General features: G+C 47.1%; 1 protein-coding gene across 1 annotated transcript in view; it reads left to right on the top strand.

Annotated features, from left to right (window-relative positions):
* The first annotated feature begins 613 nt into the window (after positions 1–613).
* SPMIP7 (sperm microtubule inner protein 7) overlaps positions 614–23578 on the top strand; it is a 147888-nt gene continuing 124923 nt past the window's right edge. The window contains exons 1-3 of the mRNA XM_077491781.1: positions 614–1228; positions 8559–8638; positions 22432–22499. Coding sequence (XP_077347907.1) covers positions 775–1228; positions 8559–8638; positions 22432–22499 — 602 coding nt within the window. The 5' untranslated portion in view covers positions 614–774. The remainder of the gene's footprint in view (positions 1229–8558; positions 8639–22431; positions 22500–23578) is intronic.

Below are 23578 nucleotides of genomic sequence, written 5' to 3'. Positions count from 1 at the left end.
CAAGTGGCTACGTATGACGGGCACAAGTGGCTGCGTTTAATGGGCACAAATGGCTGAATATGATGGGCACAAATGGTTGAATATGATGGGCACAAATGGCTGAATATGATGGGTACAAATGGCTGAATATGATGGACAGAGTGGCTGAATATGATGGGCACAAGTGGCTGCATTTGGCGGGCACAAGTGGCTGCGTATGACAGGCACAAGTGGTTGCGTATGACAGGCACAAGTGGCTGCGTTTGACGGGCACAAGTGGCTGCGTATGATGGGCACAAGTGGCTGCGTATGACGGGCACAAGTGGCTGCGTATGATGGGCACAAGTGGCTGCGTATGATGGGCACAAGTGGCTGAATATGATGGGTACAGTGGCTAAATATGATGGGCAAAAGTGGCTGAATATGATGGGCACAAGTGGCTGAATATGATAGGCACAATGGCTGCATTTTGATGGACACAGTGAGGCTGCAATTGATGGGGGGGGGGGTCAGTATTTTTCTGTTCGTTTGCGCCCCTCATGGGGTGAAGGCACATCTAGAGGAAGGAGGGGGCTGTTTCTGATCCAGGACTGAGTGGGAGGGCGGGGCTTGTCAGCGTTGTTCGTCTCCTAGCAACCACTTGTCACACTAGAAAGGAGGACAAGGAAGAGATCTAGGCAGTCGCGCTGCATTTAATGAAGATTATTAATTTATAAGAAGACACAGGACACAGAGGGGGGGCAATCATTATTACCCAGTAAAGGATAAAGAAGCAATCTGCCATCATCAGCCATCATGGTAGTCTATGATCACATCGTTACTAAGACATTCCGACAGCCAGCCAGCAATGGGACCACCCCGCTCGCAACTATGACATGGAATCCGCACTCCACGTCTCCTGATATGTCCGGATACTGCCTGCACCCTCTCCGGGATGACGTGCCTTTGCTCGATCCATGCTCGGGCTTTGTGAGTGCTGGAGCGGATGCCGATCTGAGACCCGGGACCGGGAAAAGCATCCCATGTCTGGCCGATCAGAGCGATGTGAAGCCCGGCAATAGCGATCCCTGGGAGCGCAATAGGTGCAAAACAGCGCCACCTAGAGGAGCGATCAGCAATCCGACACACCAGCCCTGTGTCCCCAGACTGAGATCCAAGGAGGGTGACTACAGACATTTCATCCACAAGGAGGGCACGGCATGGAATTCTGTAGTCAGATCAGATGCTGCACTCAGGGCACATCTGGGAGGTACACTACCTTTATAAAACATGATCATTGTACATTGGTTTTCTACAAGAAATAATCCTTTCTATAACTGCTTAGATTTTCTTAATAATGATCTCATTCGTCCTTTCCATTTACTGGAGAGCCAATAATGTATCTATATTGTATGGGAAGACAAAACACGGGGACAACCCACCGGACTTGGGAAATCACTATTGCCTGTTCTACTAAATAAAGGTGATATGAAATATTGTCTGTATTAACCACTTCGATACTGCCCACTTCCACCCCCTTCCTGCCCAGGCCAGTTTTCAGCTTTCAGCTCTCTCACACTTCGAATGACAGTTAGTCATACAACACTGTACCCAAATTACATTTTTATCATTTTTTCCCCACAAATAGAGCTTTCTTTTGTTGGTATTTGTTCACCTCTGGGGTTTTTTATTTTTTGTTAAAAAAAAATGTAAAAAGACAGATTAAAAAAAATATATATATATAAAACCATTTAATATTTTGTTAATAAATTTTGCAAACAGGTAATTTTTCTCCTACATTGATGTACGCTGATGAGGCTGCACTGATGGGCACTGATAAGGTGGCACTGATGAGGTGGCACTGGTGGGCACTGATGGGGTGGCAGTGATGGACACTGATAGGTAGCACTGCTAGGTGGCACAGATGAGGCACTAATTGGCACCACTGGTGGGCATTGATAGGTGGCAATCGTGGGCATTGATAGGTGGCACTGATTGCTGGCACTTATATACTGATGGGCATTGATTGGTGGGCACTGATTAGTGGCACTGGCAGGTGGTACTGGCAGGCAGTACTGTTTGGCACATATGAGGTGACTTCGCCTCTTCCTTTTCGGGATAGATGTCCCTTCAACAGAAGCTGGTGATCAGCTTTTTTTTCTCCTCACGCCGTCAGCGTGAGAGCCCACACACGATCGAATTGTCAGACGGATTCCGGACCGCCGGACCAAGTCTGACGGAAAGCCAGATCATATGTACGAGGCATAAGTGTCATTCCTGTCTGCTGCTTCATTCCTCTGTTATAAGTCACTTCTAACAAGTTTTCCTGACACCAAGATAAAAATGGTGACAGGGGAGGGACCTCCAGCAGATTGACAGCCTCAGCTCTGTTTCTGTGTACTTTGTAAAGGGGGTGTGTCCCTTCCTTCCAATTTGCTCTTAGAGCTCGCCTCACTGATGTAACTTCAGCTCTCTGCCCCCTTTTATCTGACAGCTCAGACAAGCTTTATAAATTCTGGACTTTGAATGGATGTAGAGAGGAGAATACTGCAGATAAACAAGTATACCTTATGTAGAAGGATTTGTTCCAGCTCTGTGTATCACCTGAGGCCAGTCAATTCACTGGTCACTTAAAACCACTTGAAACCCCTTAAAGCGGAGGTCCACCCTAAAATGGACCTCCGCTCATCGGAATCCCCCCCCCCCCCTCCGGCGCCACAATCGGCACCTTTCAGGGGGGAGGGGGGTGCAGTTACCTGGATAATCCAGGTAACTGCACCCACTTCCGGGCTAGCTCTCTGCGGAACGAGCGTAGGTTACGCCCCCGTTCCGCAAGCGCCCGCCCCCTTCAGCAAGTGCCCCGCTGCCTGCTGGGAAACACACAGCTCCCAGAGGCAGCGGGGACCGTCCGGATTGCGCCGCGCGGCTCGCGCATGCGCAGTAGGGAACCGGGAAATGAAGCCGAAAGGCTCCATTTCCTGATTCCCATACCCAAGATGGCGGCGGGACCCGGCAGCCGAGCGAGCGATCGGCTTCGGGTGCCGACATCGCGGGCGCGCTGGACAGGTAAGTGTCACTATTTAAAAGTCAGCAGCTGCAGTATTTGTAGCTGCTGGCTTTTAAAAAAAAAAAAAAAACGCGGAGTCCCGGTGGACTCCCGCTTTAACCCTTACCTATACCCAGTGAAGTGACTAGCATTAGGTAATATACAGAAATGCAACAAATCCTCCTACATAAGTTGTATCTGTTTATCTGCAGCATCTATTCTGTAGATTGTTCTAAAAGCACTTAGATCAATTGTTTTTTTTCCCAGTTATAGCAGGCAGAGGGTGAGGGTGTCTAACACACTCGAGAAGCTTCTGGATCATAGGTGTGGAGTTATGCAAGTGGTGACATAAATATTGATACAGCCCTGGCTAATCCCAGAGAGGCAGGCCCTGAAAGCATGCTGGGAAACTGTATATATTCTATGAGCACACTGGGTTCTGGGTAATTTCCTGGATAGTATCAGCCCAGCCTGGAGGGGCATGCTACCCTCCAGGACATTGCTGCCACATGTCTGCTTTTGAAAGGCCTTAGGATGGCAACCTATGGGCCTGGATGCTGGGATGCTGAGACTAGGGTTGCCACCCGCCCGGGATTCACCCGGACAGTACGGGTTTTAAATCCTGTGTCCGGGGATCAGTCCATCTTAGCCCCGGACACAGTGCTGAGGAGTCTCCTATTATTACTGTGTATTGGGGTTTCCCGTGCAGGTGTCTCCCTCCCTGCCTTCACTGCCCGGTGTTCTGGTCGAGTCTCGTGCACTGTGTCACTTAAGTTGTGACACATTGCAGGGCGGCTGTGAGGGGAGAGAGACTCGCCAGTAGCCAGTGCCTACTCCATGCAGATACACAGCCTCTGCTCTTCCCCTCTGCAAGCCGATCATGTGACCTTTCCAAAGAGCAAGAGGAACAGACACAGAGCCTGCTGAGCGAGCTAAGGGGACACAAACAGACCGCTGGGTAAGTGCAGAGCTGAGGGTCTTTACTTCCCTGCAGTTCAGTCCACAAGCTCTCCAGTGTAGGACTGTCCTGCTTGTCTTTCCAGGGACATGGCTGCTGATTAAAGATTGCAGTCTAGTTCTCCCTGCAGCACAATCCTGGCATCATTACTTCATTGTGCAGTGCTCACTCAGTAGCCTTTAATATCTTTTCTTCTCTAGTTATGGGGTGCCTGTGGATTGCTTTGATTTTTTTGTTGATTTTTTAGCAATTAAAAGTCCACTGCCCACTGACAATGCACTCTGCTAACTGACACCATCTACTGCCCACTGACACCATCTACTGCCCACTGACACCGCACTCTGGCCACTGACACCATCTACTGCCCACTGACACCGCACTCTGCCCACTGACACCATCTACTGCCCACTGACACCGCACTCTGGCCACTGACACCATCTACTGCCCACTGACACCGCACTCTGCCCACTGACACCATCTACTGCTCACTGACACCGCACTCTGCCCACTGACACCATCTACTGTCCACTGACACCGCACTCTGCCCACCGACACCGCACTCTGCCCACCGACACCGCACTCTGCCCACCGACACCGCACTCTGCCCACCGACACCATCTACTGCCCACTGACACCATCTACTGCCCACTGACACCATCTACTGCCCCACTGACACCGCACTCTGCCCCACTGACACCGCACTCTGCCCCACTGACACCGCACTCTGCCCCACTGACACCGCACTCTGCCCCACTGACAACGCACTCTGCCCCACTGACACCGCACTCTGCCCACTGACACCGCACTCTGCCCACTGACACCGCACTCTGCCCACTGACACCGCACTCTGCCCACTGACACCTCACTCTGCCCACTGACACCTCACTCTGCCCACTGACACCATCTACTGCCCCACTGACACCATCTACTGCCCCACTGACACCTCACTCTGCCTCACTGACACCTCACTCTGCCCCACTGACACTGCACTCTGCCCACTGACACCGCACTCTGCCCACTGACACCGCACTCTGCCCACTGACACCGCACTCTGCCCACTGACACCTCACTCTGCCCACTGACACCATCTACTGCCCCACTGACAACACACTCTGCCCACTGACACCATCTACTGCCCACTGACACCGCACTCTGCCCACTGACACGGCACTCTGCCCACTGACAATGCACTCTGCCCACTGACACCATCTACTGCCCACTGACACGGCACTCTGCCCACTGACACGGCACTCTGCCCACTGACAATGCACTCTGCCCACTGACACCATCTACTGCCCACTGACACCATCTACTGTCCACTGACACCGCACTCTGAACACTGACACCGCACTCTGCCCACTGACACCATCTACTGCCCACTGACACCGCACTCTGCCCACTGACACCATCTACTGCCCACTGACACCATCTACTGCCCACTGACACCTCACTCTGCCCCACTGACACCTCACTCTGCCCCACTGACACCTCACTCTGCCCCACTGACAACATACTCTGCCCCACTGACACCGCACTCTGCCCCACTGACCCGCACTCTGCCCACTGACACCGCGCTCTGCCCACTGACACCATCTACTGCCCACTGACAGCATCTACTGCCCACTGACACCATCTACTGCCCACTGACACTCTCTGCCCCACTGACACCTCACACTGCCCACTGACACCTCACTCTGCCTCACTGACACCTAACTCTGCCCACTGACACCGCACTCTGCCCAATGACACCGCACTCTGCCCCACTGACACCACACTCTGCCCACTGACACCTCACTCTGCCCACTGACACCATGTACTGCCCACTGACACCATGTACTGCCCACTGACACCATGTACTGCCCACTGACAATACTCTCTGCCCCACTGACAACACCCTCTGCCCCACTGACACCTCTCTCTGCCCACTGACACCATCCCCTGCCCACTGACACCTCTCTCTGCCCACTGACACTATCTACTGCCCACTGACAATACACTCTGCCCACTGATGCCGCACTCTGCCCACTGACACCTCACTCAGCCCACTGACCATGCACTCTGCCCACTGATACCGCACTCTGCCCACTGATAATGCACTCTGCCCACTGATAATGCACTCTGCCCACTGACACCATCTACTGCCCACTGACACCACACTCTGCCCCACTGACACCTCACTCTGCCCCACTGACACCTCACTCTGCCCCACTGACACCTCACTCTGCCCACTGACACCGTCCCCTGCCCACTGACACCATCCCCTGTCCACTGACACCATCCCCTGCCCCACTAACACCATCCACTGCCCTACTGATAGTGTCCACTTTTAAGGTATATTTTAACTGTGACATTTCTTTTAATAATCTAATCATATTTTATGGTCACTCAAATGCTTTTGTTTTATTTAACCATGTCTCTTTAAGTCTACCCCCCCCTCCAATGTTAACACAATTTGGCCACAGCAGCGCACTATCCGCGCCTCCTTACTACTCTCCTAGGGTAACTCAAAGGTGTCCCAAGTTTCCTACAATCATATAGAGTGTCTATAGCGTGTACTACAAAAAAATATTTCCGTGCGTTGCTAAAGTGTTCGGGTTTGGCTTGACGAAAAGGTGGCAACCCTAGCTGAGACCCTGAAACTAGAGAGAGAACTGACTGAGGAGGGCTGTCTCCTGAAGATTTAATCTGGTATCACCATAGCAAGATGTGACTTGGAAGTTGGAAGGAGGCAACCAGCTGTCCTTGGGCCCTGTTCTGCGATATCTTGGGGACCTTTGGACTGCTGCCACCTCTCTGGAGCTAGAGAGTCAGCTGTGGGTTTGTTTAAAGGGGACACCAACTGGCTTTCGGAAGAGCTTAGTACACATAGTAAATGGGACTCTGCTGCTCTTGTGGTACTAAGGCCCCATTCACACCTGAAGGCAGAAAGCGTGATTTTGCCGCTAGTTTGCAGCGATTTTTGCAGCATTTTTACCATGATTTTGCATTGTTTTTTTACTGCGTTTTGCCACGATTTTGTGCAGGGCAAAAGGTCACCAATATAAAAAGAAGAAAAACGCCCAAATCTGCCCGATTTGAGCGACAAAAAAGGGTCCAGAACTTGTTTGAGCTTCAGACAACATGGAGTGGAGATGTAAACCATCTCCATTGAGAATAATACATTTTTTCCCCTCCAACGTTTTGTAGATTCAGGTTTCAAACTACAAAACGCTCAGGTGTGAATGGGGCCTAAAGGAAGGAGTTTGAAGTTACCACTACTTCTACTACTTCAAAGCTAAAGTTCACTGTTTGTTGCAAGCACAAACTTTATTACAGCTTTTCCAGAATTAATACTTAGTCCTCAACTTGTACATACTGTAGTTCCTGTTTTTTGGAGTATCCCACCTCCCAACTCCCTCAACCCTATCCAAGTTCTCCAAAAATAAAAAAACAACACCCCTAGACTGGTTATTGGAGAAATGTGTGGATAAGCCTGTGTGCCTGGCAGCGGGGCAAAGCTTGTGGGGAAGACCTGGACAGTATTTCTGCAGCTTCTACGGGAGAAGCACTAGAATTACTTTATAAGTTACCCACATTGGAAACATCTGACAGTTGGAGCCACTATGTTTCAAGAAGGTGACCTCAGGCATGCACCAAACATACATAGAAGAGAGTATCAAGGCAAGATATCACCAACATTTTCAGCCACCGCAGCACGCTCTGTGATCAGCGAGTCTATGAGACTCGCTGGATCACAGATCGGAGTAAGGGGTCGATCCCGACCCCTTACCACGTGATCAGCTATCAGCCAATGACAGCTGATCATGTGATGTCAACACAGCCGGTAATCGGCTATTTTTTCTCCTCGTGCTAACAGCACCAACTTATCTGTCCCCATCTGTGCCTATCAGTGCTGCCTTAACTGTGCCTATTAGTGCCCATCAGTGCAGCCTATCAGTACCCACCAGTGCAGCCTATCAGTACCCACCAGTGCTGCCTCATCAGCGCATATCAATGAAGCAGAACAATTAACTGTTTGCAAAATTTTATAACAAACTATTAAACATGATTTTTTTTTTTTTCAAAATTTTCCATCTTTTTAGCAAAAAAGAAAAACCCCAGCTGTGATTAAATACCACCAAAAGAAAGCTCTATTTGTGGGGGAAAATGATAAAAATTTCATTTGGGTACAGTGCTGTATGACCGTTGTCATTCAAAATGCGCTAGCACTGAAAGCTGAAAATTGGTCTGGGCAGGAGGGGGGTTTAAGTGCCCAGTAAGCAAGGGGTTAATGAATCCGACCCAATATGTTATATAGTGCAGTTTCTAATTAACACCTGGATCTACGCACAGTAAGCGCGGTTGACTCGCCTACTATCTAAATAGGGCTCAAACAGGAATCATTTGAAAATGATATATCTATGGTTAACACATTCATGTGTAATATAATGTATATTATGTGTTTCATTTAAATAATGTATTATATTTTAATGTTTTTCTTTCCTTTTCTTTCCTTGTATATGGTATTTTATCAATAATAAATTGTCCATAACATTTTTAGCATGGTCGTTTTGATCAAAACTATTTTTTCACAGATATCAATAATTATTTTGGCAGGTTGGACTAGTAATGTGAAAGTAACCCCTCAAGTGATAAACGGACATGGCAGTGCCATATTGCCAAAGTTTGTTCTTCAGGTAAGTGCATTTTTGTTGTGGTTGTGAACAAGGCCCACAAGGCTGAATGGTGTTTACATTTGTTGCCTCGATACTGTGCCTTTTATGGAGAACCAATTTTAAGGCTCGGTTCACACCTAAAACGGCCGCAGATCGCACCCTGTTCTCCATTTCAGGGATGAATCAGGGCCGAATCTTTGCCTGAATCAGCCCCAAAGAAGCACAGTGTATCTGTGCAGTGTACTCCACACCTGCCCCTGGAGACATATGAACCGGCTCTATAGAGAGCCGGCCACATTCTCCTTCTATGCAAATTGGATGCGGGGAAAGCCACATTCATATATTGGTGGTAAAATTCATCAATAAATGAATCACTTCTGGCTGCAGTAGCAGCCAAAGGTTTTGGGGGATGAACATAGCCAAACCTTGCAATTTAGTTTCCCCATTCAGTGGACCTCCAACAGCTAAAGTTTAGGCCAAACTCTCCATCGACCTGAACCTGAAGCTTATCCATATTGCTGACAATTTATATTACAAGTCGGTACATTACATTTGTAGTATTTTTACAAAAATAGGGCAATTTTGCTAGAAATAACCTACTTGTTAATTTTGACAAAATACCGTACTTTGTACAATTTCAGGAGCTGCCAGTCGGATTTTTTTTTTAAACTATGTACTCTAAACAGCATTGTAGAAAAATAGAGGCTTTTTTAGGCCTAAAATGCCAAATTTTTTATTTAAGAGCTGATAATCCATGTCCACAGCCAGGCTTATATGATTGCTTAGTATTGTTGGACAACAAATTGAGGCTTTGTTTGCCAAGATACATGGCTATAGGAACATGCAATCTATTTTCATTGCCTTGGTACCATGCTTATTAGAGAAGGGTAGATTTGAATGTTTAGAAGTATATAGGTATGAGTGTTAAGGAGCAAATATGGCTTCTATATTGGTTTCACTTTGCACTAAAAATATTAAGATTGTTGCTTTGGAATGTGTATTGGGGAAGGTATGGAAAGGATCACGGGTGTACCTTCTAGGGGAAGCCCTGTTGGGCAGGGGTGGAGAGGTATGGGAGGGAGGGAGGTTGGTGGAGGAGCAGATACGGGTAGGGTGCGTAGGGTAGGAGATAAAGGTTATGCACCACTAATATTAATACGATCTAATACACAAAATGTGATAAGGATGGAATATGAAGAGGGGGGAAAAACACCTACCTTGGCGCTTAAGGTTGAGGGAAGTGAAATGGACGACTGGATGCATTAACTTATAACTTTCTTACTATTTTCTTATTACTTTTTTTAGCTGCCTGTGGTATAGGACCAGAACTACAGCAATTGGGTTAGCTTCAGGTGTACACTGTGCAGGGGGCACAATACACCAACTGTAACTGCTGCAGCTGCCTGTGGTATAGGACCAGAGCAACACCAGCAATTGGGGTAGCTTCAGGTGTACACTGTGAAGGGGGCACAATACACCGACTGTAACTGCTGCAGCTGCCCGTGGTATAGGACCAGAACAACACCAGCAATTGGGTTAGCTTCAGGTGTACACTGTGCAGGGGGCACAATACACTGACTGTAACTGCTGCAGCTGCCTGTGGTATAGGACCAGAACAACACCAGCAATTGGGGTAGCTTCAGGTGTACACTGTGAAGGGGGCACAATACACCGACTGTAACTGCTGCAGCTGCCTGTGGTATAGGACCAGAACAACACCTGCAATTGGGGTAGCTTCAGGTGTACACTGTGAAGGGGGCACATTACACCGACTGTAATTGCAATAGGTTCAACGGAAATGAAGACACTGTTTCTGCGTCTATCTGTCTCTATGAGCAGCAACACACTACGCAAGGCCGCCGGGCATTAGAAGAGTCTTTTTAAATATGCACATTCCAACACACAATGGGGGCCATACTGGCCCTAGATGCCGTCAAGGTCTTTGATAGCCTGGAGTGGGACTATCTCCTGAGAGTGCTTGAGAGATTTGGGTTTGGCCCCTCCTTTATTATCTGGGTGAGAATGCTCTATACCGAACCAAGAGCAAAAATCAAAATCAATAACGAGTACTCTGATTTGTTTCAGTTGGAGAGAGGGACGAGACAAGTTTCCCCTCTTTCCCCCTTATTATTTGCTCTTGTAATGGAGCAGTTAGCAATTATGACTAGATCAATGCTGGATATGCAGGGATTTCGGAGGCTGACAGTAGAGGATAGGATAGCATTGTTTGCAGATGATGTCCTCTTTTTTCTTGGAGATGTCCAAACATCGTTAAAAACAGAGGTACAAATCATTGGAGAGTTTGCACTATTCTCTGGTCTGGTTATCAACTGGAACAAATCGGCCTTGCTTCCGGTCGACCCACTTGGTAGCCAGACACCATCGGGAACTCCCAACCTAACAGTTGTTGAAAAATTGAAATATTTTGGGGTTTGGATTGCTAACGATATAAATCTATACCTTAATGACAACTTAGCCCCTTTACTAATTAAATTAAAACAAAAAGATGATATCTGGCGCGGACTCCCATTGTCTATATCAGGACGCTGTAATTTAATCAAGATGATAACTCCCCAATTTGGATAGGCCAAAAGTGGTTTAAAAGAATAGAATCCCTGTTTAGGGATTTAATTTGGAAAAAGGGCCAATCTAGAATTAGTGTGCAAACAATACAGTTGCTGTTCAAAGAAGGGGGTATAGCGGTTCCACACCCGAGGTCATATTTTTTGGCATCTCAACTACAGCAGCTAGTGGGCTTTGGAGCCCCTAGAGGGGGGAATTCCAGCGCTAAGATGATGTTAATGGGGACCCCACATAGTACACTGATAGAGGTCTTAGAGGCAGATTAATTTATATGGGTGAGAGGCCTATGGAATGGGTGAGTCAGGGTATTAATCGACTAAGCCAATTATATGAGGGCAATACTATGAAAACATTCTTAGATTTGAAACGGGAATTTAATGTACCAAACAACTCATTCTAAAAATACCTCCAATTCAGGCATGCTATCCAGATACAGTTCAGTTCACAGACAATTGAATAGACCCAGACTCCCATCCTGGCACAAATAATGAATTTAGATACATCCAAAGGATTAATCTCTGAGCTATACGCCAGACTAGAAGTTAGAATAATAAATCGAGCGGGCCCTTCCAAGAGTAGAGAGAGATGGGGCCAATGACTACAGAGGAATGGGATAGGATCCTGAGACGAGGAACACTGGTCTCGCTTTCTCGCTCACAGAAGGTATCCCACCTGTTCTTAATCCATAGAATATATTAAACCCGCAAACATTTTTTAAACTTGGGTGGCGACAAAACGATCAGTGCCCCAGCTGCAGGGCATCAGGGGACTTTATTCATATGTTATGGAAATGCCCAAACTATTCAGATACTGGGTAGAGATTGTAGATAGGATAAATAAAACTTTTAAGACTGTAATCGAGCCAACGACTAAGACCTGCTTATTGGGGAATATGGAGGGGGGTAATATCCTGAAGTTCACCATTGAAGCAGTGCTAAGATGTCTATTTCAGGTGAGAAAATGAATCGCACAGCAATGGCAAGCACACAATTCCCCAACCGTAGAGAACTGGGTCGTGACCATCAATTTAATAGTTGGGAACGAGAGAGTGATATTTATTAGACAAGGTAATTATAGGAATTTCAAGAGAATGTGGAGACCCTGGCTGGATAAGTTGGGGTTTCCCCTATAGGGGGAGAGTGGTGAATGTATAGCATTCCCCCTGCCTTGGTTTTGTCTTTCCTTTTTCTTTTACTTTTTTTTTTTCCCCTCTCCTATTTTATTGAGGATTCTGGACGTCCCTTGCTCTGATATTCTTTCTCACTCTTTGCAGTTTACCCACATACTCATTCTTTTTGCTGATTTTGTAATCAATAGAATCAATATATAGCTAAAGACTGGGTGGTGTAAGGGTGGGGGGTGGGGGGGGTGGGTTGGTTGTGGGCTGGGAGAGAGGGAGTGGGTAGATAAAGCAATAATAGTGTTTTATATTGCAATATATTACACAATATCTTATGATGTTATATTTTTTTACTTTCTCTTGCTATTTGTGTAATAATAACTTTAAAAAAGTATTAATTAAAAAAAAAAAAAGAGAAGGGCATATTTCTACTTGCAAAAACAGATCAGTGTTATATACAGTAGGTGCCACCAAAAAGAGTTGTTGGCCATGTTTCCAGCAGAGGCAATGGCAGTGACCTCTCTATACATCATAATACCCAAGTCGGTAAGGAAGGATGCAGTAACAGCAAATAGTCTGGCACTTACAACACATGGCACCTGTAGTGTCTGTTTTAACAATAAATCTAATGGCCAATTCACAAGAGATTGTCAAGTGTTCATTTTACCCACTTGACAGCGGGATGATTTGACCCCCATTCACTACCAGGCCATTTTTTGCGATATGGCACTGCATTAATTTAACTGACAATTACACGGCCGTGCGACACTGTACCAAAATACAATTTATGTCCTTTTTTTCCCACAAATAGATGAGCTTTTTGCAGCACTTGTGTACAATTTGAGTTCCCCTTTAACCACTTCAATACAGGGCACTTTCACCTCCTTCCTGTCCAGGCCAATTCTCACCTTTCAGCACTGTCACAACTTGAATGACAATTGCGCAGTCATGCAATGCTGTACCCAAATAAAATTTTTATCATTTTTTTAACATAAATAGAGCTTTCTTTTGGTGGTATTTAATCACCACTGTTTTTTTTTTTTGGCTAAACAAACAAAAAAAGACCGAAAATTATAAACAAAAAAAGAATTCTTAGCTTATGTCAGAGAATGTTGTAAATAAGTAATTTTTCTTGATCATACATCACGAGACACAGGAGCTCATTACATAGTGGGTTATATAGTCACTTCTGGTGATTGGACACTGGTTAACTCCAATTAAGGAGAATTCCTCCTCTATATAACCCCTCCCATATGGGAGGAACCTCAGTTTTTTCGCCAGTGTGTATGGTGGTTGGTCACGTAAAACATGTGCTATGAAGAAAGCTCTGTGCAGGTCCCTGCGTGGGCCTAAGGGCTACAACAAACTGGATCCATATCTCGGGCCGATATTTGACTCCCAAGATGGTATGGTACCCGGGCCTCGTCATCTGAAGAAACGAGGTTTGGCCTGTAAGTCCTCTCCATTGGAAGACTGGGCTCTGGGAAAACCAAACTTGGTGTACTGTTTACACAGAGCGCATGAAAGTTTCTGGCAGAGTCTTTTACAAGGTCCAGGTAGGAGGTTCTTCTGAGAAAGAACCCCAGATAAACCTGAAGGTTGGCTAACTCTGCCTGCCGTGATGGGTGAAGGCTGGAATCTGTCTGTTTCAGCAATTCCTGCGGCGAGGACAGGTAAGGGAAGTTAATCCTATATATATTTATATGATGGATTTCTTCATTTTGAGTAGTTGTATGTCTTACCTGGTTTCCACCACTAGAGGGAGTAAGAGCAGCCTGATGCATACTTACATGCCTTTCAGTACACACGCTCAGTGAAGCCTGGTTCTCCAGAGGTCTCACGTCTCCACTGCAGTCCCTGCCACAACAAGGTAATACAGGGGTCCCTCGTAGTATGGGGGTCCCAACGCAGCTCTGATGAGACTCCTTTTCCCCCCCTGGATTCCTGCGGTCCTCGTGCACGCGCGCGCTCCCGATCTAATGGAGGAGGGGGGAGTGTGGTTGTGAGCCGTGCCCGTTGGTGTGCACGGCGCTGTACTGCGCAGGTTTTAAAAGCCCAGAGCGTCAGGGGACTGTAAGTGGAGACACAGGAGCTGTGGGCAGTAAGCATCCCAGGGGATTGGATCCAGGCAAACCTTAGACACCTACTCAGCATCAGGTTGTGCAGTATTAAGCATATATATGTTATTGTGAGACTTTTAGCACAACAGTGATTGCACTTTTTATTAGTACCTCTGCTTTGTAGCTTAGGACTATGTCTCCTCGTAAGAGGGTCTCAGGGGGAGGTAACAAGGGCACTGGTAAATCACCGCCTAGGTCCAGGGGTTCTAAAAATGCCTGTAAGTTACCATCCCCCCTGCAAGACTGGAGCCAACCTCACAGGACGAGTCAGTGCCCCTGTCAGGATTTGCAGCCTCTCCTAATGTCCCAGCCCCGGTATATGTCACTGAGGACTCCCTTAGGGCTACATTGGAGGGTTTTGAAGGGAGAATCATGAATTTTATTTCTGCTTCCCTGAAAGATAGCAGGAAAAGGGGTAGATCCCCTCCCTCTGCTGAAATTCCTCTCTCAGATGATTCTTCTGACAATGAGGAGAGATCCCTATCTTGGGACAGGGATCTTGAGCAGTCGGATGAATAAGAGAAAGAGGAGAGAGTCCCCTCCTCCCAGGCGCTCAGAAAACAGGTGCAGTATTATACTGAATTGGTGCGTACCACATTCAGAATGCCTGCTGCTGAAGTCGCTACGTCCTCTGTTTCTTCCCTAGGAGTCAGGAAAGTCCCACAGACTGCTTTTTCCTTCCCAATTCATCCCTTAATGGATAAATTGATGTATGAGGATTGGGGACATCCCGATAAACTGTTTACTCTTCCTAAAAGGTTTTCTATGCATTATCCTCTGGAGGAAAGTTTCACCAAGAAATGGGGGGTCCCATCTGTCGATGCGGCTGTTTCTTGTGTGAATAAAAACCTGACCTGTCCATTGGATAATGCTCAGATATTTAAAGATCCAACTGATAAGAGGTTGGAAACATTATTAAAAGCCTCCTTTTCCATGACTGGCGCTGTAGTGCAACCTACAGTCGCAGCCGTGGGGTTGTGTCAGTTCCTCAAGGAACAGGTTAAGCGGATGCCTGGCCTCCTTCCCAGTGAGGAAGTGGAGAATTATGCAGAAATACCTCAAATTCTGTGTTTCATGATTGATGCGATTTTGGATTCTGTCCAACAAGCATCTCGTTTATCTCTCCTGTTGGTACACATGTGAAGGGCCCTATGGCTAAAGAATTGGGCAGCTGAGCTATCGTGCAAGAAGCATTTGATTTCCTGTTTAAAGGGGAACGTCTGTTTGAAAAAGAATTAGACAAATTCGTCCAAAAAATTTCAGGGGGTAAATCTACTCTCCTTCCAGTCAAAAAGAGCAAACGCCCGTCATTTAGGCGTTCTCTCTCTCCCGGAGCATCAAGCTCTAAGCAGTGGTGACGGCCTTCTCAACCCTCCTCTACAGGAAAGGCTCAGGGCCGGGCCCAAGGGCAGAAAAAGACTTGGAAGCCTGCCAAGCAGAGCCCAAAAGCTTCCTTGTGAAGGGGAGCCCCCGCTCGGCCGAGTGGGGGGAAGGCTTCGGCAGTTTGCGTAAGCCTGGCGGGAAGAGATCCGGGACAAGTGGGTGATCTCTTCGGTATCTCTGTGCTACAAGCAAGAGTTTCAGGAGATTCCACCTTCTCGCTTTCTAAGGTCAAGGATCCCCAGGGATCCAGTAAAGCAAAAACCGCTATTTCTGGCCTTAGATCACTTACTATACCAAGGGGTGATAGTAGAAGTGGACCCAAAAGAACAGGGTTCAGGGTTTTACTCGAATCTCTTCACCGTTCCGAAGCCAAATGGAAGTGTCAGACCTATCCTGGATCTGAAGGATCTGAACCGTTTTTTACGCATCCGATTCTTCCGAATGCAGTCAATTCGCACTGTGGTCTCCTCCCTGCAAGGGGGAGAGTTTATGGCATCAATAGACATCAAGGATGCATATCTCCATGTGCCAATTTTTCCCGCACACCAAAGGTATCTAAGGTTCGCGGTAGAGCGGCGCAATTTTCAATTTGTGGCCTTGCCGTTTGGGCTCGCTACGGCCCCTCGAGTCTTCACAAAGATTCTGGACCCTCTCTTGGCAAACCTAAGAGCTCAGGGTATAGCTGTCATGGCTTATCTAGACGACTTGCTTCTCATGGAGAAAACAGTAGCATTCCTGAACCACAGTGTTTTCAGAACACTAGAACACCTGGAACGCCTAGGTTGGATTATAAACCTAGAAAAGTCGTCCCTACAGCCTGCTACCAGGTTAGAATACCTGGGTATGTTTATCGACACCGCTCAGGGCAAGGTGTTTCTTCCAAGGCCAAAAGCCTTGGCCATCGGGGATCTGGTGCGCCTAATTCTGGGCAGGAGATCTTCCCCCATTCGGTTATGCATGAGACTGTTAGGGAAAATGGTCGCCTCCTTCGAGTCCGTTCCGTTCGCCCAGTTCCACTCAAGGCCTCTGCAAAGATGCATCCTTGCGGCCTGGAACAGGAAGCCCCAATCCTTGGATCTTCCTATGCGTCTATCCCTAGGGACACGCAGGAGTCTCGTCTGGTGGTTACAAACCGAGAATTTGCTGAAAGGCAAAACCTTTCTTCCTCTTCCATGGAAGGTTTTTACGACAGATGCCAGCCTGACAGGCTGGGGAGCAGTGTTAGAGGTGACGTGCTCGCAGGGGAAATGGTCTGCGATCGAGAAGCTATTGCCCATAAATTTCTTGCAGATCCGGCCAATTTATATGGCTCTCATAAGGTGGTCTTCCAGACTACGGGGTCTCCCTGTTCGGGTTCAGTCTGACAATGCCACAGCAGTGGCCTATATCAATCACCAGGGCGGTACCAGGAGTCTGGTAGTTCAAAAAGAGGTGAATCGCATACTTGTCTGGGCAGAAAAGCATGTTCCATGCCTTTCTGCAGTCTTCATTCCAGGAGTGGAAAATTGGCAGGCGGATTTTCTGAGCCACCAGCAGTTGTGCCCAGGAGAATGGGCTCTGCACCCCAACGTGTTTTTGGACATATGTCGCAGGTGGGGTACTCCAGACGTCGATCTGTTTGCGTCCAGGTTCAACAGAAAACTGGACAAATTCGTATCAAGAACAAGAGATACACTTGCTCAGGGGTCAGATGCTCTGACAGTTCCCTGGGATCAGTACAATCTGATTTATGCCTTCCCCCCGTACCCGCTTCTGTCGCGGTTCCTGGGAAGAGTCAAGAGGGAAACAAAGTCGGTCCCTTTGGTAGCCCCGGTTTGGCCCAGGCAACTGTGGTACGCAGAGATCATGAAGTTGGCAGTAGGCAGGCCATGGATCCTCCCTCTCTGGCCAGATCTGCTCTCACAGGGTCCAATCTACCATCCTGCTTTACACAGTCTGAATTTGACGGTTTGGCTGCTGAGACCCACATTCTGAGAGACCGTGGGCTTTCAGGGCCAGTCCTTTCTACTCTGGTTAATGCCAGAAAGCTGGCCTCCAGGCTTATTTACTAAATCTGGAGGGCATATGTTTCCTGGTGTGAACTCAGGGAATGGCATCCTAGAAAGTATGTCATCAGCAGGATCTTGGCCTTTCTCCAGTCAGGCCTAGAAATGAATTTGGCCGTAAGCACTATCAAGGTGCAGATTTCGGCCTTGTCAGTATTTTTTCAGAAGCCACTTGCATCGCATTCCCTGGTGCAGGCTTTCATCCAGGGGGCTATGAGGATAAGGCCGCCAGTCAAACCTCCGGTATGCCCATGGGATTTAAATTTGGTTCTCTCGGCTTTGCAGGGGCAACCTTTTAAACCTTTGCATCTGGCTTCATTAGTTCTTTTGACCAAAAAATTGGTTTTCTTGGTAACCATTTCCACGGCTAGAAGAGTGTTAGAACTAGCAGCTCTCTCCAGCAAAGAGCCGTATCTAATTGTTCATAAGGACCGGGTGGTCATGCGCCCCAACAGGTCCTTTCTACCTGAGGGGGTTTTCGGGATTCCATTTGAATCAAGATGTAATCCTACCATCCTTTTTTCCGGACCCACAGTCCGCAGAAGAAGAATCTTTGCACACTTTGGATGTGGTTAGGGCAATCAGTATCTGTCTTCAAGCAACAGCTCAGATAAGGAAAACTGATTGCTTATTTATTTTGCCGGAAGGCCCTAGGAAGGGCCAGGCAGCATCAAAATCCACTCTCTCAAGGTGGATTAGACAGATTATTTCTCAGGCCTATAATGTTAGAGGGAAAATCCCTCCTTTTCAAGTGAAAGCGCTCTCTACTAGGGCTGTAAGTGCTTCTTGGGCAGTGCATCACCAGGCCTCCCTGGCTCAGATCTGTAAGGCTGCAACTTGGTCATCAGTCCACACATTCACCAGATTCTATCAGGTGGATGTCAGAGGGCAAGAGGATATTGCCTTTGGGTGCAGTGTACTGCAGGCTGCAGTTTAGGTCCTCCGGCCCATGGCGGTCTATAATTATGATCTGTGTCTCCCTCCCCTCAATCTGAGCATTGCTTTGGGACATCCCACTATGTAATGAGCTCCTGTGTCCCGTGATGTATGATCAAGAAAATAGGATTTTTATATACAGCTTACCTGTAAAATCCTTTTCTTGAGAGTACATCATGGGACACAGGGCTCCCGCCCCTCTTGGGTTTTACATGGTTTCCTATTGCTTTGCTACAAAACTGAGGTGCCTCCCATATGGGAGGGGTTATATAGGGGAGGAATTCTCCTTAATTGGGGTTAACCAGTGTCCAATCACCAGAAGTGACTATATAACCCACTATGTAATGAGCTCCTGTGTCCCGTGATGTACTCTCAAGAAAAGGACTTTACAGGTAAGCTGTATATAAAAACCCTATTTTCTTCTTCACTGATGTGTGCTGATGAGGTGGCTCTGATGGGCACTGATAGGCTGCATGTATGGGCACTGATGAGGAGGCACTAATATGCTGCACTAATGGGCACTGATAGGTGTCACTGATATGTGGCACTGATGGGTGACACTGAAAGGCAGCACTGAAAGGCAGCACTGATTGGTATCACTGATGGGCCCTGATTGGTATCACTGATAAGCACTGATTGGTGTCACTAGTGTTACTGATGGGCAAAAACTGGCATCACTTGCTGGGCACTGTTGGGGCTGCACTGCCATCAGGGCACTGATGACCAGTGCCCTTATTACCTCTACAGTCTCCCCTGCGAGTAGATACCTCTGATGGGTTCTCCCCACCTCACACTCTGTTAATTTTTAGGTGAGGAGAGCCGATAAATGGTACTTCCACATTTACATGTGATCGGCTGTGATTGGACACATCCAATCACATGGGTAAAGAGCTGTGTAATCAGCTCTTTACTGAGATCGGGGTTGCGCTGTGTCCTAGGGACACGGCGCGCCCACAATCACCATGATGCGCTCCCCACCTCGGGGGTGTGAGCGGTGCCACTGGAAATGACAGGGGATCCTGCCCACCATCATTTCCCCTATACGGTGGATGGGAAGAGGTTAAAGTGATTGTAAGCACTTACATATACCCACTGAAATGACAAGTTTTTGGTAATGCACAGAAATAAAACAAATCCTTCTACATAAGTTGTACCTGTTTAGCTGTGCCCTCTCTCCTCTACATCAGTTCAAAGTACACAGATCGAAGGCTATTTTTCAGCTTTCTAAAGATGGGTGGGAATTTGATGCACAACAAAGAGCACAGAGCTGAGTGTAACCTGAGACCTGAGTGGAGGGAATGGACACATCCCCGCTATACAGTCTTGCAGGGAAACATACATAACTGAGGCTGTCAATCATCTTCTGTGTGCTGGAGAGGCAGAGGCATCCTCTGGGATTGTCTAGTGTCAGTATTAATGATCAGATGTGAATGCAAATAGCAAAAGACGAGAGAACAGACAGAAATCTCCGTGCTTTTGGATTTAGGCAAGTACACACTATAGACGGATGCTATGTTCAGTTTTTATTTCAGAAGTTTACAGCCACTTTATTGCTAAACTCCAGGCCAACAGCCAAATACACAATTAACACATATATGTGGATTTGTATTTTTGTCCAGTCCTGGGATTTACACAGCCCTGCTAGCAGTGGTGGCTGGTGGCAATTTGGGGGGAGGGGGTTGCAAACAGTGCACCCACGGCCACCGGCCAGTCGGATGGGTCCGGAACACCTACTCAATCTATTGCGGGCATCGCTTCACCCAGGCGCCAGGCAGCGGGCATCATGGGCACGGGCATCACATCCTCAGTGGCTTTCCCTGCGGGCATCACGGCGGCTTCCATCTCTTCCCTCCTCCTCCCTCCTCCTCGGTGGCCAATCAGAATACTAATCCTTTCGGGAAATGGGTCTCAGACCTGCTTCCTGATTGGCCAGGAGGAGAATCAGTGTGAAAGTAGCGAATATTCATTTGCTATTGTCACACAACTGGATGGGGTCAGTTTGCAGTGTTCTGCCCCTAGAGCCCACCTTTTTTTAAGTCTTTTAGAGCCTCTAGCCATAATCACGTGCTTCAAAAAAACAAAACCACCCTTTGGAATTCATGCATTCGGCGTCCTGCATGGGGGGGAGACACATGAATGGGGGGGGGGGGGGGAAGTGCCCTTAATAGATGGTCCACCCCTGCCTGCTAGATCATAAAATCAGCCTGGTTAACTTGATTTTACTCTACTGCAGGTATATAAGCCTGGTAAGTTCCCTGCCCCCAAACTGTGATATTCCATTGAAAGGGCAGCAGCAGATAGCAGAGCTCATTCCTCCTCTGTTTTCTCCTGTCAGCATGTTTTAGGTCAACAAATTTCAATGCAACACACCTTCACACCAACATCCCAGAACTTTCCCTAATTCTCATGATCTGGGTTCTATTGTAAGAAGCTAATATCAATATATATTCTGACAATTACACTAGAAGCATTTAAAACGACTTTTCATGATTTTTTTTTTTGTTATTTTTATCTGCCTGGAGATGGAACAATTCGTTACTGACCATTTGATTAAACCATGCATACACTAAAGACTGTTAAAATGATCAGCTGAATCAGCAATATAGGAAACTAAAATTATGGGTAAACTCCCTGTAATGCCCCGTACACACGAGCAGACTTTTCGAGGGACTAGGTCCGGCGGTCTCTCTGACGGAGTTTCGTCGGAGTTCCAACGGACTTTCCGAATGAACGGACTTGGCCACACACAATAACACCAAAGTCCGACGGATTCTAACGTGATGACGTATGACTGGACTAGAATAAGGAAGTTCATAGCCAGTAGCCAATAGCTGCCCTAGCATCGGTTTTTGTCCGTCGGACTAGCATACACACACGGATTTCTCGGTCCGGCGGAGTTCCGGTGGAAAAATTTAAAACATGTTCTATTTCTAAAGTCCGCCGGATTTTTGGCAAGCAAAGGTCTGATGGAGCCCACACAAGATCGAATTGTCCGACGGACTCGTTCCGTCAGACCTTTGCTGTCAAAATGTTTGGTCGTGTGTACCCGGCATAAAAGTGAAACATGCCCCTCCCATCTTTGAAACCTTAATTTTGATCAATAAAGTAGAACCCTGGCCAAAAATAAAAAGATAAAAAGGAAAAAAAAAAAATTCCCATTGAAGGAAAAAATAAATAAATATAAACATCAGCCTTTGCTGCAATATTCCCCCTAATCCAGAGATTTCCCATGCATTCCTTTTTATTTGCAGCAAGATGTCCTCAGTCTGGTAGCCAGCATCATGCAACCCACTTCCTTAGAGCTAAGGTCATCCTGGACCTTCCCCAGTCTGTATTTGGACAGTAAAAGGAAAAGCAGCACTGTGATGAACTAATCTCTGCTTCTCTGTTGCCTCTTATCAAATGAACTGATTTTATCTTTGTGCTGCTTCTTCCTCACACTCCAGCCCCATTGTACAGGAACTGTACGAGGCTTATATTGGGTCATTTGCAGCATGTATACTGTGTTATTCGGAACGCATCCTTCTTATGACTTTTTTTAGCTCCTATATATTTCGAAAATTTACTAGTTGACATATTTTGGCTTATTATTGTTTATATTCTGAATTTTCTAATTATTCTAAACAGCAATCAGAAGATAATTGCTCAAGAGATGCCTTGGTCCACAAATTTATGTACACTTCATCTACACAAAGGTAAAATATGTTAAATGTAAACTTTAGAGTGTCCTTCCTAGATATTTGTTTTTCTTAGAAAAGCATTCTTTGCTTTAGCAGTGGCTCAATAAACAGCTCACTATTGCATATCTTACAGTTTTCTGTACATTCTCTGTGCAAGCCTGGACTTTTCCAGGGTGGTTCTTGAGTGAAGGTTTAGTAAACCATCCTCGCTGTGTGCTGGTACTCATTGATGCTACCTACCCAGCTCATATGCACCCGGGCCTCTTTTTCATTGATATGAGCTTCAATATATTATTTATTTATTACAGGTACTTGTTTAGCACTGTCAATTTACGCAGCACTTTACATATATATTGTACATTCACATCAGTCCCTGCCCTTTAGGAGCTTACAGGCCAAAATATTTGTTGTTTTACTCTCAGTTTCTAACAATTGGGTCTGTCATTGAGTTTCTCTAAAACAGAGAGACTCTCAAGTTACAAATAAGGCCTGTAATGTGACCAACATTCTTGTGAGTAACTAAAGTTGGGTATAAGTTCAAGAGAGAATGGAGGTGGATGTGTACTTGGTTCCTATTGTATGTTATAGTATGAGATGCTTAAATTGTATCTCCATTTTTGTTAGCAAAAACAATCCTCTCTGGATGATCTATAGTGCCTTGAAATGTAGATCTGACCCCCCCCCCCCCCATGTCCGCACAGCCTCTGACCCCCTGTACCATGTCCGCAAAGCCTCTGACCCCCCTGTACTGTACCATGTCCGCACAGCCTCTGACCCCCCTGTACCATGTCCGCACAGCCTCTGACTCCTCTGTACCATGTCCGCACTGCCTCTGACCCCCCTGTACCATGTCCGCACAGCCTCTGACTCCCCTGTACCATGTCCGCACTGCCTCTGACCCCCCTGTACCATGTCCGCACAGCCTCTGACCTCCTCTGTACCATGTCCGCACTGCCTCTGACCCCCTGTACCATGTCCGCACAGCCTCTGACCCCCTCTGTACCATGTCCGCAAAGCCTCTGACCCCCCCCCCCCTCTACTGTACCATGTCCGCACAGCCTCTGACCCCCCTGTACCATGTCTGCACAGCCTCT

This window comes from Lithobates pipiens, unplaced genomic scaffold (genome assembly GCF_037356315.1).
Source record: "Lithobates pipiens isolate NorthernLeopardFrog02 unplaced genomic scaffold, aLitPip1_a1.2 Scaffold_19, whole genome shotgun sequence".
Taxonomy (NCBI): Eukaryota; Metazoa; Chordata; class Amphibia; order Anura; family Ranidae; genus Lithobates; species Lithobates pipiens.
Note: the sequence above shows the minus strand (reverse complement) of the source record. Positions and strands in the feature narration are given on the sequence as shown.